The sequence below is a fragment of the Prinia subflava genome, chromosome 3, assembly GCF_021018805.1.
Source record: "Prinia subflava isolate CZ2003 ecotype Zambia chromosome 3, Cam_Psub_1.2, whole genome shotgun sequence".
Classification (NCBI taxonomy): Eukaryota; Metazoa; Chordata; class Aves; order Passeriformes; family Cisticolidae; genus Prinia; species Prinia subflava.
In genome coordinates, this window is record NC_086249.1 from 69,752,266 (window position 1) to 69,768,047 (window position 15,782).

At 45.5% G+C, this 15,782-nt stretch overlaps 1 protein-coding gene across 1 annotated transcript in view; it reads right to left on the reverse strand.

Moving 5' to 3' along the window:
* The window catches only part of FGF14 (fibroblast growth factor 14), a 376,431-nt gene extending 360,971 nt beyond the window's left edge, over nucleotides 1-15,460 (reverse strand). Inside the window, exon 1 of the mRNA XM_063392380.1 lies at nucleotides 14,772-15,460. Coding sequence (XP_063248450.1) covers nucleotides 14,772-14,979 — 208 coding nt within the window. The 5' untranslated portion in view covers nucleotides 14,980-15,460. The remainder of the gene's footprint in view (nucleotides 1-14,771) is intronic.
* Between the last annotated feature and the right edge of the window lie 322 nt (nucleotides 15,461-15,782).

The following is a 15,782-nucleotide window of genomic DNA, read 5'->3' on the forward strand; positions in this document are numbered from 1 at the left end:
AAAAATGAATATTTGTAGAACTATTCTTCAGAAAGTACTGCTAAGATCTACTGATATCTCTATATTTCTATACTAGCCAGATCTTTCTGTACTGCATTAAAAACAACAACAAAAAAGCCACTTTAAAAAATGGTAGCACTCTGTCAGGCACTTAGGCTACTGTACATACCCCTGAGGGAGAAAACATTAGTGCCATGTACCAGGGCCAAGGAGACTACCAGGTGACTCGCTTACTAATTTGTATACTGCAATGTAGGCAGTTTGAACTTTCATTCTCTGATATTCCTTTTTTTAGAAGTATTTTTCAAAAGGATTAGAACTTCCTGCCAAGTCAGCTTTTCATTTAATAAATTTGCTTCGAGGTCCTTCATTGAAGACACATTGAGACTTCTGAAATCTATTTGTGTGACCTCCAGTTTGTTCTGGTTTTCACTGTTGCTTGTACCTAACTGAGCAATGACAAAACCAAGAACTTTGGGATTCTGAGAAAAAGATCAGTTCTCTGTAGAGGAAAACCCAAGAGAACCATGTCCACATGGATGGAAATTGTTGTTCATTCTCAGCTGTTAATTTGCTGCTTGTTCTATTTGTTTTCTCTAGACCTAGATTAGTTTGTTAACTAGATTAGTTAATGCCCCTGAGTGCAAATGGGAAGGTATGCTTGTTCTGCAAATTAGTCACTGTAAGATAAAATGACAAGAAAAAGAAGCAGACTGAAGATGACGTTGTAAGAATTATTCAAGTAATAGTAGATTAAGGGCAGGTACAGTATTTAATCTCTACAAGAAAAAATTGTCTTCCACAGAAACAGGGACCTTCCCTTAGAAAAGCCATGGACTGAGGGATTAGCAAGAAAGGATTTGAGTATTTAAATCTAGCTAGATTTTTAAAAAAACAAAGCAGTGTGCCAAGGCCAAAAACCCTTTTTTTTTTTTTTTTTTTCTGAGAGGAAAGATCATTTACCACCACAAGAACAGTCGCATGTTCTGGCCATGGAGAGAATGCTTCCTTTATCCTCCTGTAAAACACATCTTTGGAGGTCTTTGATGACCTGAATATGACAGTGGAGCACTGCCATGTAAAGCAAATAGCAAGAAACTTCCTAGAAGAAGAATTAAAGATGGTGCTTTCAATTAGCATGACAAAAGAGAAAAGCACTATAAATGCAGAGACACCAAAAAAACTTAATTTCTCCAGCCTAGAAGTAGGACAGAAAATAAGTACTTCCACTCTTGAAAAGAACCTCGTTGCAATGTTTGGCCCAAGTTGTCTTAATTGCCAAGCCATATGAAAAGCCCCAGACACGCCACATTAATGTTCTACTAACAGAGGTTTCCAAGATACCTAATACACTGATAAGTATTTATACTCAAAGTCTGTTATTCCTCTATTGCTAAGAAGACTTTATTGGCTTAGAAGATTTGACTTCCAAGTTCAGGGTGTTTAGAATAGTTTCAGAAATCCCAGCCTTTTCTAACAAGCTAACAGGCTGAGTACAGCCCCCCAACTGTGCCTTATTTTAATGCAAAACATAAATGCATCCCATCATAAGAGCTTTTCATAACTGCTTTTAATGTAAGCAATGAAAACATAAAAATCTCTGTTAAATGCAACACCTTTCTTAGCCCCAGATGAAAAAGTGATTCTTGGTTTTTTTCAGATATTCAACTTGTAAAGAAACAGTCACCTTAAGGGGTCTTCAAGGGATTGATGAAAAAACAAGAATTTACTGCTTACATTCAATCTTTTCACATTTAGCATTAAATGCAAGAGTAAATATACCTTGGGCATCCTCACAGAGAAGAATCAAAGGATTACAAAAGCCATAAACTGATTTTCCCTAAAACTATTTTAAAAAAACACCACCCAAAGAAAAACCAAATACAAACTGCTTTATGCTGTCTAATTTTCATTAAGAAAAACATACTCATATTCTGGACAATACTGTCAGACTATAAACCAGACCCTTTAAATTCACAGACTGCGACCAGATTTAGTCTGCCAACATATTTAAAGCATCAATAATCAGAAAAAAACTATTTCTTTACTCATCTCCTCACCACTATATAAGGGAAGAGAGCAACTGGTGGCCATGTAGGGAGAAATACATATCCTTTAATTAAAGGAAAATCAAGAAGTATGTGCAGCAAAAGGTTGATGCTCATGTAGCTCAGAAAATAGAAAATAGAAAATGTGTGTGCAATAAGGCAACAGGTTACTGAGATGACTGACAGTGCTGACAAGTTTTGTTGCACATGCTCACCCAAATGAAGGGATGATCCCATATAAGGTCAGCGAGAAGGAAAGGAAGTACAAGACAGTGAAGCAGAAGAAAAAAGATTTTATTCAGACATAGAGGAAATTTCCTATCTTTCAGCTCTTCCTTACCCTGGAATTCCATCTTCTTCTTGTGAAAGAGAGAAAAAAGAGGAGGTATGTTCCCTTCCCCAGAAAGATTGAGTTTTCCTTCCTGTCTGGTTCATCCTCCTCAGAAACTCGTTATGATTCATTACCAGCAGACTCAGGTCTCTGCTGCTCAGCTGCCAGACTTGCTCGGAAGCAGGTACACTCTGCTCTCTCTCCACCAGCTCTGCACAAGGTTAACCAAGGGGCCACAGGAAGCCCCTTTCTATGTGCTCCTTCCTCAAAGGGTGAAGCTGGGATTCATCCACTTTATTGAAGCTCTAATAACCCTTTAGCTGGTCCAGGATGGTGTTATGCTGTTATTAGTTTAGGTTCCTCTCTGGAGATGGGGGCACATGTAAACTACCCTGCAAGCAGAGTTTGCCTTAACTTTTCTTACTGGAAGTAAGAAAGGCTTTTTCTGATCCTCTTTGGCTGTGTTCAGATTGATAAATTAAAGAAGTACTAGAGCCCTAGTCATCAACATTCTTCCTTAAGGCCCAGGCATCACCTCAGCAAACTCTCTCCAAGCTCATCTGCCAGGAAGGGTGGAAACTGTAAGTGGTGAGGACATGAGCCAGCCAGAGCCATTTGGACTTGGATCAATCCCTGGCCCTTTTTAATTAAGCAATATAAATTCAGTCTTATGTTCCTGAACAACTAGGAGGAGTTTAAGGTGGGAGAATGATATCAGTGCCAAACTGAAGGTGGACAGTTCTTACTCACAATTCTGATTTGCCATCTGTTGAAGAGACTGGCTTTCCCTTTGAAGTTACTTGAAGATCTCCTGTGTAGGCTTCTTGATGCAGATTTGTGGTCATTTACAAGGACTGAATGGTACCCAACATTCCTGACCTGTTTGACTGTGAACTTAAGCTATGGGAAGAAAAATGCAAATTAATACTTAACCTATAGTACCTTTTTCTATAGTTTGTACCGTCCAGGACATGATGTCTTGCACAAAGATTTTCACAGCTTGAGATCCATGGAAGTACATATTCTGCATTTTAAAAGTTGCACTGTAAAACAGTTTGGAGGGGGATAATACATTTCCTCTCCCCAGCAGTTGCTGTGGCAACTACACAGGCTGTTTCAGTTTAGCTTGAGGGCTGCCCTCAGGAGCTGACTCCTGTGCCATCATCTCTCCTGCAGGTGAGCCAGCAGGCATTAGCCCAGGCAGCTGCAGCACACACAGGACTCCACACACCATGCAGGTCCAAAACATCAAGGGCTGCCAGACAGGAGGCTCTCAGGGCATCCATGTGACAGCAGGAAGGCAGGAGGCCCTGGACACTCAGCCTAAGGTCACCCTGGAAGCACTTTTTCTGAGCTGTGCAGTGACAGCAGGTAGACTCAGGGGAGCGTGGGACCACCTTCATGGATAATAGCAAAGCAATGTTTACAAGGATATCTCACCTTTAGCAAGATAGCTATAAATGGAATAAATTGAGAGAAGCTAGACTCTCAAATATAACTCTCTTATATGTCCTTGGAAAGAAACATGTCTAGAAATAGATGTTTTCCCTGAAAATGTCCTTAAATTTCAGATCTATCTGCTCTTCAATTGATAAATAGCTTCAACAATTTCTAAATTCTGCATGCCTGTAGGACTCTCTATCACTAACCTGCCTAAATGACTACAGACTCCTTTAATCCCTTTATTATTTACTTTATAATTTCTTTTGTCATTCTGGTTTTTCATCTCCCTCTGAGAATAAGTGGGAGAGAGAGCATCCCACACTATTCATGGATCATCCACATAGCCCCTGATAAAAGCTCACCTAATGTACTAACATCACATTCTGACTTACTTTTGTTCTAACTTCAGCAAGTTCCACCCCCAAATTCTTAACCTACATATATGACAAGGGCTTCGTGTTTATCTTCTCCTCATCTTCTGTCTTAAATCTATTAGCAGGTGTTCTTTTTGGCAGCCAACCAAGACCATAGTTACTCCAGACAGTCACTGAAAATCCAAGGAAAAGGAGCTCCAGAAAACATAACAAACCCTTGTTTTGCTGTTACTCCTGATACTTTTTTTTAAGATTTTAACCCAGACTGCACAATGTACAGCTTATTTCTGCTTTAGTTATAAGGTCCAAAACTTCAACTTCCACTTTCATTCAATGGCAGCTGGCACAACTGGAATAAAATCATTCTCGACTAGCATCTAAGAGAAACTTAGTAACCCTACAGTTAAAACTACCATGATGCTCACCTTCATATACTTATGTTGAATTTTTTTTTTCTCATTTTGCTTAAAGGCGCTTTTTTTTTTAATGAGAGCACCATATTTATGTAACTATCCGGAGGAACCCCTTAGAGAGTGTTATCATCAATGGTGTATGGAAATGGTCAAAATCAACATCCATGATGTTGAAGTGCTAAGAAAGCCAATGTCTTCAAAGACATGCTTTCACAGAAAACTTTCAGTCAGGAGCAAACATCTTACTGTGGCACACTGGATTCATCTCCACTTCATGTCAGTAATGCTTCAGATACATCATTTCATATAAACTGCAAAGACGAATCAAAATGAGGAAAGACACTAGAACAAAAAAATCACAATTCCTCTATTCCCACTTCTTTGGTGGTAATTTGTCCTACCATGAGTAAACTAATTTATTTTACCCAGTTATGTATTACATAGGAAACTGCAACAGTTTTTTCTCTTATATTTTCACTATTCCACAACCATTATCCAAGTTTAAAGTCCAGTTTGAAAACAAAATAAAATCACCTTCAAAAAATGTGGTTCTTCCATGCAAACACTACATAATTACTTATTTGCTGTAAAATAACCCCATACTGCTTTCAGATCCCCTTTTCCATGGAAGATACCATGCTAAAATTTTGTTTCAAAGGTGAGAGAACTCATCTCTTCCACGTTTCAAAACTTTGTGCATACAGGCAGAGCTCAACAGTTCAGAACACAGGGTTTAGCAACACATGGTCACTGGCTCTGCTACTAATGCCCCTGGCCAGCAGAAACCCTGCACCAGGCTGCACTGAAGTGGCAGGTTACAATCCTCTCATAAACAATATCTCTAAAATAGACTATCAAAAGTGAGCTCAAAGGTGAACAAGGTAAATGAAAAGTGAGCAAGATCCAAACCACGGGTTTATTGTGTGTGTACCCTGCTGAAGGGTATGGACATACGGGGCATGCCTTGCATCCACATAGGTTTTGCAGTTCTCTGGGATCTCTTCTGCAGGGTGCTATGGCCACAAGCTTCAAGGAGATACATAGCACCTAAGAGAACAGACAAAACTTCCACAAAGCTGGAACCAACTCCCTACCAACATAAATAAGAAATGCTCAGCAATAATATCCAGAAAATTTCCCTGGATGCTGAGAAGTCCTGCTTTGACAGCAGAATCTCACAAAAACATTTTATCCTCAAGCACGTCTTATCCTCAAATGATCCTCCAAACAAATGAAAAGGATAGCATTTGGTCTTAGGTCTTCTAAATCCTCTTGCTGATTTTACTGTCTTTTCCTAATCAATCACAGTTGCTCTACAGCCTCCGCATTTCTTTACTTCTGTTATTGTTCTGCTACTCTAAATTAGCAGCAAGTGGGAAAACAACAATGTATACAGATCATGCCCAATAAAAAAAGGCTAGTCCATCACCCTACCCTTCACCCATCCTAAATACCTATTATATCACTAATAATATAAGCCTGTGCAGTTGTTCTGCTCATGGTCACTAGCTAATTATTCAAAGTGGTGGAGAGGAATTAAAAATACTTGAAAGAAATACATTTAAGGGCTAATTTTCCTCAAAGAGCTTATCCAAAGTAAAAAGGTGAGATGCTTGCACAAGAAGAAGGTGAAGAAACTCAAAGAGATGTCAGAGGCTATAATGGAGATCACAGAGTTTGAGATGGATCAAGGTGATATTCATAGAGGTAATGAACATCTCAGTAAAGCCAGGGGATGAGCAAATGTTGGTTATGAAACGCTGTGTAACCAGATTTTTTGAAGCAGAAAGTCTCCTTCACATGGGGACAAACACACACACACACAAAAAAAAAGGTTTAAAACAGCAAGTGACCAGGAGGAACTCTCTCAGGGGTGTAAAGCTTTACAAATTTTAATCCACTTGTTAATGCTACTTTAAAATACGGATTTTTGTGAGAGTCCAAGCCACAAAATTGCACCTGGGTTTTAGACATCCTAGAGGTAGTTCCCATCTGAGATCCTGAGTTGATCTCCTAGTGGGATAATCTGCCTACATCATATTTAGGTTCAGTTTCTCAAACACTAGTCTGACTTGCAATTTCCAGTTCCAAGAAAATTAGAACTGTAAAGTGGCTCTTTGTGTCATTAGTACTACAAATTAATAGGGACTACTATTAATTTAATCCTTGTTAAGATATTCCTTATAGGTTACTCTATACGATACTACTGTATTAATGGTCTAACTGATATTTTTAAACATTTCCCTGACCTATAATTTTTCTACATCTTGTCCCATATCTTTATTTTTTATGTATTTTCCACTACGTTTTGCACTGGTAGTTCCTCTTCATCTCATTCAATGTCAATAAACGCACCTATACAGCAAAGAGTGATATGTGTAGAAACTACTGAGCAATGGTAGCGCTCCACAGTACACTTTTTTAATGAGAACCATGAACTGGGGACTGTTTAATCTGGACATTTTGTTTGACTGTAGTGGGACATGCTTAGAAATACATTTACTGAAAGAGTAACAAGTCTGGCAAATTTGCCCTCTTTAAATTAGCATTTTTGTCTCAAACTTCATTAAAGGGCAATGAAATTCCTGTACATTTCCTTTGCTAGCATTGGTGAGAAGCAAGAGATTTTTATGCAAACAGAAGTCTGCTTTTATAAGCAAGCTGTCTCTCCCGTTCAAACTGTTCAACAATGGTACGAAATTCTAGTTTTCAGTCACACTAGAGCTTAATTCTTTAAAAGCTTCTTCAAGGGAGTAATGTTCCACTTCTTTCCTCAAGAGAAAGGACATTGTGAAAACATGCCCTTTTCAGGAAATACTTCCTTATCCCATAGGCCTAGAAAATCCACAGAAATTAACTTCTTTTAGCTGGACAAAAGCAGCACATGCAAAGGGTTGAGTCAGCTGCTGCCTCATTTTTGTCCTCCTAAGACAAAGGTACCCTATACCCTCAGCAAAGGCAAGTTATACTACACAGGAATCAAGATGATAGAGATGTCCAGATAGAACCAAGATGACAGGATTTCAGGACAGTTCAAGGAAGGAGAAGGCACCATGAAAGAGGTGCTTTTCACCTGAAAAGCTCTCCATAATCAGTAATCACAAACACAGTGCAGGAATAGCAGTGTTAGTCTCTGTTTTTCAACAGAAGGGCCAAGGAGTACCCACAGAAATTGCAAACCCCTCCACATCCTTTCCACACAGCACGTGGTTATGTAGAGCTCACTGCCATGCAAAGTTTTTTGATGCCCAAAATAGAAATGCTGTTTGATAACTGAAGTTGCGTAGCTCTTTCAGAAGCTACTACACACAGTGACCTGAATACAAGCTCCAACTTCACAGTCCAGTGACAGCTGAAAACTGAGAGCACAGATCAGGGGAAGGATCAAACCCAAAGATTTGCCCATGTCTCGCATTTCTTCTTACACCACCTAATGCCCAGAGATGGACACAGGACATGCTCAACAGCTAAGGCACAAATCCTGCACATTCTGTATCCTCACTCTGTTCTTATTTTTCCAGATGACAAAGCCATACACAAAAAAACATGGATGACACGAAGAATTTCAGTGAAAAGCAAAGTCTATTCCTCTCTTGGCTCAGTAAAATACAAGCCTTTCGAGAGTCTCCCCAGAACAACGTTTTCCGTAGAGGATTACCATTTATTTGTATCACTGTCCTCAAGTAAAAGCTAAACATTCCAATGGAATTAAAATGTTTAACCTTGGCTTGATGCTACTGTCTGATAGGTCCATGTTCATTTTAGTGCCATCAAAAGATTAAGCCACATAATTTCCAAGACAGTGCCTACTGTATGCAAGCACTAAACTTGTTCAGTGCAATTCCTCATGCTGCTTGCAATTAAAAGTCAAATAAGCACGTGTCAGAGTGGAAAGACAAAATACAGACATTAAAATTAGACTATCAATTTCTGCCAGCAACTGTGTGCTACCTATTGTCATTTGACCCACACAACCACTCAATATTAAGTCAAAAACTATTAAAATGCTGATTATGTTCACCACAGTATGGTACCTAAACTAGTAATTGAATTTTACTGCAGAAGGTGTTATTAATCTGGCTTGTGCATTGAATATTACTACAGATATTATTATTCTGACTTCTCAATGCAGTTTCACCAGCAACTGTTTACTTCCCTTGCTACTATTTAATGTGAATGCCTCTAACATCATATGCTACAAATACAGCAAACCTGCATTCCATGTATCCATTAAATGCCTTTCACTTAACGATTTTTGAGGTTTTGGCCTCAAAAGGTTCTTCTTCAGAGTCCTTGTGCTCCTGTTTTGGATAACAACTTTGACAATTATTCACACGTTATTTATCTTTGCTGCAGAGTATATTGAAAAGAATACATTTCTTGCATTTTGTTTGCTGCGTGTTCAGTCCATCATGGTACAAAACACCATCAGTTCCCTTTTCAATTATTATTTTCATTACTTCTGGGTGGATCTACTGTATGGATCCACTTCAAGAACACAATTAATATTTTTTTTGTAATAGCCAGTCTGAAGATGAATGTACTCTTTTAAGCACTTTATTATATGGTCTCCAATAAAAAGATTTTCTTCCCAACTCAATTTGCTGTGACAATAGAAGCATGCTCTGTGCTAGAAGGGGGCTCTTTCTGAACTAAACTTGGGTGCAATCCTACAAAGTTTATTTCCAGGTAAACTGTTCTTCTACAGTATACACATATACACTCTTTCTGTCCAGTGGCAAGTAGCTCTTGGATACATTTATTGTACATCAAGCCTCGTGCTACATCTCAGCAATTTTTTTTCACAACAGAGATTGTAAAGTTTTATGATCATTCAACGTTTTGTTACTCAGTGAGTTGTTCAGTAAACTAGTAATTTATCTTTGAAAAGCTATCATTCACTGAAATGCAAAAAACAAACAAAAGGGCCAACAGCACATGCAATGTTCAGACATTGCCTGAAATTTCTAGCAAGCAGGAGGCATAGGTAATTAATGGTGTGTTCAAAAGCACAAAAGCCATCTAATCCAGAACTAGGTATAGAAACAAATCACTGCTCCCCAAGCAACAAGATCATCCTTGACTGAGTGAAACATGCTGCAGCAGGACTCACTGCTTAGAGGAACATTTGGCAAACATCTGTAAATATTCAGTTTAATTTGCACACAATCACTTCATTTATCCATCTGCAATCTAGACTCAGAGTATTTTATCCTAAATGTTTACTGTTCCTATGAAAACCTCAATAGAGACCCCATCAGCTACAAAATGCACCCTTAGAGTCAGTGTAAGCGCCCAATTCCCCTTTCTTTAGATTTATGAAGTCCTTTTGAAAAGCTGGTTTCCAATTTCAAGTGACTGTCTCATCTCCAGGTTATATTTTTATAGGCATTTACCGGACAGAAAATCTTTACAAAGGGACAGATTCTGAATGTCTAAATCACCCCTTTTTTAGATTTGAAGTTAATAGCAATTTTAGCTTAAAGTTAATATACTTAATATAATCCGAGCAGGTAAAGTAGGATAAACACCAAGCTCAAATGAAAAATGCATACACATAAATATTTAAACCAATGGTATCTGTAAATACTTTTTTTTTGTATTTTTCTTAAGCCTAAGTCATCCTTTTTATATTTGAATTCATTTATAAATGGCCTGTCATTAGCAGACATTGAACTAGGTGCAAACATTTTATTACAGTAGGGAGATGCATGAGCAGGCATAAATTTCACCCCTTAATAAGTAGAGTATGCAATTTAATTTGATCAAGAATAATTAAATTTGTATAAATTCAGGAAATGTATTCCATAGAGGACAAAACTTCAATAGGTGAAATACATGTAAATAGGCAGTTTTACATTTGAGCGAGAGAAACAGACCATGCCTCAATTCCCATTACAGGAATTATGATATTTAAGCAGTCAGAGCTGCTTTCCAGACCTACATGAAAGAAACTTCAAGGACTTGATGCCACAGCTCTTACCGTCTTTGTCTTTTGGTGGGAGGTTTGAGTAAGGAAAGCAGTGGGGAGGCCAAATATTTTCAGAAGTCAGATAAAGACACATACAGGCAGGACACAAGCTTCCATTTCAAACAGATCCTCACATGGCTGTGCTTAGAAACTTTTTCAAAATTATTAGCAACCAGGAAATACCAGTCAAGCTATTTTACAAAGCAGGAAATTAACATGAGACTGTACAGAGATTCCAGTTCAGCTGCAGCCTGGATTTCAGATGTATTGCTTTTTAAACAGGTTTTGCATTTGAAATTTATGTGAGATTGATACTAATTTCCTAAACTAAATCCTCCATCAGTAATACATTTATAGTAATGCCAATTGCCATCTACTCTCCTGTCAATATCCCTGACTGTTGGAGAGATGCTTCTCCTTGGAAGTGAATGGAGAAGAAACCTGATCCATCCTCTGTTGGGTTGCCACCAGGAGTGAAATGTGATAGCAGTTCTCTCCGTGGGGGCATCAAGTACTCCAGCCAACACACCTCCTGTGGGCACCCAAACAGCTGTCATTTGGTAAAAAAAAATCTATTCACTTGCTGGACTTGCTTCAAAAAGCAACCAGAGATAATCTCCTTCCCCATTTCTCCTCAGACCCCACATTCTCCCCACGACTTTGCCATTCCCTAGATGAAGATACCCAGTTTGGAGGCTGGGGATGGTGGTGGGAAAGCCATGAGGACAGTGTCTCATTTTAACAAGCCCTGGTTCGGGACTTACTGTTTGGAGCAGTTTTTACCTATTTGTGAGGAAAAGTCCCTTTGGTGTTGCACTTTTTAAAATCCTCTCTGTGTGTACAACAAGGAGGAAGGACAGGTCCAGGGAACCTGACACACGGCAAGGATTTTCACAAGAGACAGGACACTGCAGATATGTGGGGCTTCATTGATTTTAGTACCACTAAACTCAGGAACATTCAAAAAAAATTCAGTAGCTGAAAACACAGCCACACCTATTGATCCCCAAAGTTTTTCTCCTTATAAAGAAATGTAAAGAGGTAAATAATTACAGCAATCAAACACAGCTCCTCTATCGAGGGCATCAACTTCGAAACCAAGGGGTTTCAGCCAACGATAAAACCAGAGCCTCGTGATGCAAGCCTGCCAGACTTACACAGGGCCCTTCCGAGTGCCTATCCCTCCGTGCCGCACCCAGCCCTGTGTCTGGAGCTCCGGCCGGTGCCGGTGACCGGGGCCGGGAGGGGAGCCCGGGAGGGGGTCCGCACATGGAGGGGGGCTGCAGCCAGCGCTGAGGAGGAAACGCAAAGCAGAGAACATTTGGAAAGAAGCCACCCAGTCCCGTTTCTGGAAATAGATCAGCGCTCGGAAGGGACAAAAAAGAAAAGTGCAGCAGGCCGAAAATAGCTAAATAAACTGCAATTACAGCCTGCCTAACCTGCTGGATTTTCCGCACGGTTGAATCAGCGGCAGGTGCTCACTCATTTGATACCTTTGGAGACTGAAAAGCCCAGCGGCTCCCGAAAAGTTTGGCGGGCACAGGGGGCCGGGCGGCCGCGGCGCCCTGTGCCGCAGCGGGGATGGGGTCTGCGGGCCGCCGCAGAGGGAGAGCCCCACGGCCCGGGGGCACCAGGCCCGGGGGGGCACCGCGCACCGGCTCCCTGCGCTTCCGGGCGACCCCAGCCTTAATGGAGATGATCTGCCGGCAGAGCAACAGCCCCTGCGACCGAGCTACCGACTAATCCGGCCAAGAGGATTATTAGCCTCCTCAGACAGATAGCCGCAGTTCGGCGCTCCCGGAACGGAGTGCCAGGACGGGCCGTGCGCTCGGCTGCGCTCGGCGTCCCGGCTGCTCCGCCGGGATCCAGCCGGAGCGGAGCGGAGCAGCGCAGACGGTGCGGGCGGGCAGCGAGACCGCGGCCCTGGCCGGAGGGCGGCACCCCCCAGGGCCTCACGCCGCGGCCCCAGCCCGCTGCCCTCCCCCTGCCCACCTCGCTCGCTTAGACCTGCTCCCCCACTGCCTCAGAAGAGGGGCTCGGCCCCCCTCGGGCCAGTGCAGCCCTTGGCAGGCAGGGTGGCGGCGGGGTGTGTGCCGCTCCGGCCACCCAGATCCACTCGTCCCATGCAGAGGGAGCAGATAAGTGCGGCAAAGTCCCCGGGGAGGTGCAAAGATGTGCTGCGGTTGCCTGGCACTCCGAGGGACACAACTCTGCTCCAGGGGCCGATGTCTTGACAGCCTGCCCTCCGCAAAGAAAGGACACGAATGCTTAGGGGTGGACCAGGGGGTGTATGTGGAGGGGTATAAGCCTCGACCCTAGGGATGCAAACTGGAAGGCCTAGAAACCACCAGCCCTCTTCCCCTGCCGCACCCCCTCCAGATCCCTTCCTTAGGAGCATCGCCTCTTGCCCAGAGCACCGCGGCGCTGGAGCTGCCCCCGGGGGCTGGGGAGCGACGGAAGGGCAGGCAGGGCCACGCCGCCGCTCCGCTCCCTGCCCGCGGTCACGGCCCCGGGTGCGCGGCCCGGGCTGGCGGAGAGAGGCATCCCCAGCGCCTGCGAGAGGGTGGTCAGCCGTCCTGGGCCTGTCCGGCCCATCCCGCCCGGGGGGGCAGAGGGCTGGGAAACGGCCCCCGGCTGGCTGCAGTGCTAAGGGACGAGTGAAGCGAAGGGCACTTTGCGGGAGGCTGAGCGCAGCCTCCGGCGGGGCATTTCAGCCTCTTTGGTATGCTAAGTGGCTGCTTTTCACTGCTGCGGCAGCGGCGGGGGGGAAAGGGGCGAGACGAGCTGGCAAACGGAAGCCGGGGGCGGGGAAGGGTAAATCCGCCGAGGTGCCCACCTAGACTCTGCACCGACCCGAGCTGAGCAAAGCAGCAGCAGGCACCCCGGCTGCCTTTAAGGAGAGGGGTGCGGGCTGCCAGGGCTGCTGCTTGTTGATGTTGGGGTGTCAGGCAACGAGAGCCTATGATCTACTACACTGCAGTGCCAGCGTCAGGAGCCTCCTGCTCGGGAGCTGCCACTGCAGGGCAGCCGGCACACACACACCAGCGCGCACACACGGCATCCCTCCCCTCGCAGCCCGGGCTCCGGCGGCTCTCGCCTCCCCAGGCAGGCTAGTGCTTGCAGACAACCTGCCGGCCGGGGTGAGCGGCGTGGGGGACCAGAGGCCGGCGGGAAGGGCCGGTATTTCCCCAGAAAAGCTCCCGGCTCCTCCGCCCGCCGCGCATCCCTTCGCGCCCACCTTGCTCGCCGAGCCGCGGGCTTGGCCGCACGGACGCGCCGAGCAAGAGGGATGCAACAGCAGCAGCGTGACCCCCAGGGACCAGGCGGCCCAGAGCACCTGCATTTGCATTTCTTATGTAATGTACTGCAAGTTTCCCCCTCGGAGCCGGGCTGGACCGAAGCGCATGATCCCGGCTGCCAGGCAGACACAGAGAGGGACGCAGAGACACCGGTGTGTGGCACAGAGGGGTCATCCCGGCAGCGAGAGGCGGAGGAGCGGCACAGCCAACCCGGCGGTGCTGCTGCTGCCACTCGGCATAGCTGGCTGAGTTGCCGTCTGGGCACAAGCCCCAAGAAAGCGCCCATCCTCTTTCCTCAGCACCCACCACCCTCCCGGCCTAGAGTGCCGGAGGTGTGTGATAACGGGGAGCCCCCAGGCTGGGGGAGGGGGGTGTCTGGCTTCACTTCAGAAAGCCGAGCGAGGCGGTGGGTGGGCGTGTGTGCGTGTGGGGTGCCATACTGCAAGCTATTGAGAAAGTGCTGTGCAGGACCGGAGCCCCGGCACGCTCACCCACCGCAGGCAGGGCCGGCTAACACCAGCACAGGAGAGCCAGTCTCCTCTTGCCAAAACTGACTGGGGGGGCTTGCATCGGCGTCGGGAGTGGGGGCTCCACAGCTTTCCCCTCAGGAAGGGTAGTGACATAAAAGTTTCCTCCTTGGAAATAGCACATAGGAACTAGGAGATGCCGGCTGGGCGAGGGTCGCCTTTGATTTTACCCCTTTTCGGTGGTGACAGGGGCTGGAGCTAATACAAACCGCTCCTTGCTTATTCATACACGTATGTACATGCATGTCCGTGCTGGCCTCGATATATCCCCCCATTCTCCCCTCAGCAGGATTGCAGATCTACCTCGGCGAGCAACAGACAGGGCAGCATTAAAGAAAAACAACGCATTGCAATGGATTGCTTACCAGTTGGGTTCTTGTTTTTCTTAAGACTCTTGCCACAAAGACACTGCAGCATATGCGATCCTTTGCTGAAAATGTTCCAAAGAAACCACATTGATTTGGGCGAAAAGCAATCCAGCAGCTTATACACCCTGAGAAAGAAGTGATCCTCGTGGTTGCATAATAATAAATTGAGATCAGTTCTCCTGAAGAGCGGCACCAGTTTTATCATAGAAAAAACGATTATATTCCGATCTTCTCCCAGTTTTTTTTCCTCACGTGGTATATTTCTTTGAGACTTTTCAACGGATGCTTTTTTTTCAGCCAGGCTGAACGGTTGTTCCCTCTAGACCAGCACTGGATTATAACCAAAAGCGTGGAGAGCAAATATAAGAAATCCCTTTTTTCAGCGTGAAGCCAAACGAAAAGTAAGGTAGCGAAATCCCAGCCGAGGCCAAAACCTCATCGGAGACACCGGCAAAACGCGGAAGAAAGATCCCCAGAGAGAAAACCATAGCCTGGTACTTGACTGCTAGGAGGATGGGTGGATCTGCAGAACAAAAGCCACGGCAGGATCCATCCTACTGAACGACTGCCATTGTGCAGCCCCGCGGCGGGAGAGCGCACCGCCAGCACCCGGCGAAGCCCGGCTGAGGCGCAGAGAGCGCTGCCGGCCGCGGGCGCGGACCCCGCCCGCAGCCCCCGCCGATGCCCCGCAGCCCCCGCCGCCGCCCCGCGACGCCGCCCGCCCTCGCCCGCGCGGGCCGCTCGCCTCCGGCCCCGCCGCCGCTGCGCCCGCTCCGCCGCGCAGGAGGCAGCACCCCCGCCCCGCGCCGCCCGCCGCAGCCTCGGCGCCCAGTCGCCGGCGGGCGCCGGGGGAGGAGGAGCCGCCGAGCCCCGCCGGCCCCGATCGCCGTCACGTAGCCACGTGCGGCCGGCCCGGCCCGGCACCGCCCGCGGGCAGCACGGGCACGCTGCCCCGGGCCGGCCGCCCAGCGCGCAGCCCCGTCCCCCTCGCCCCCGGTGCCCTGGCCC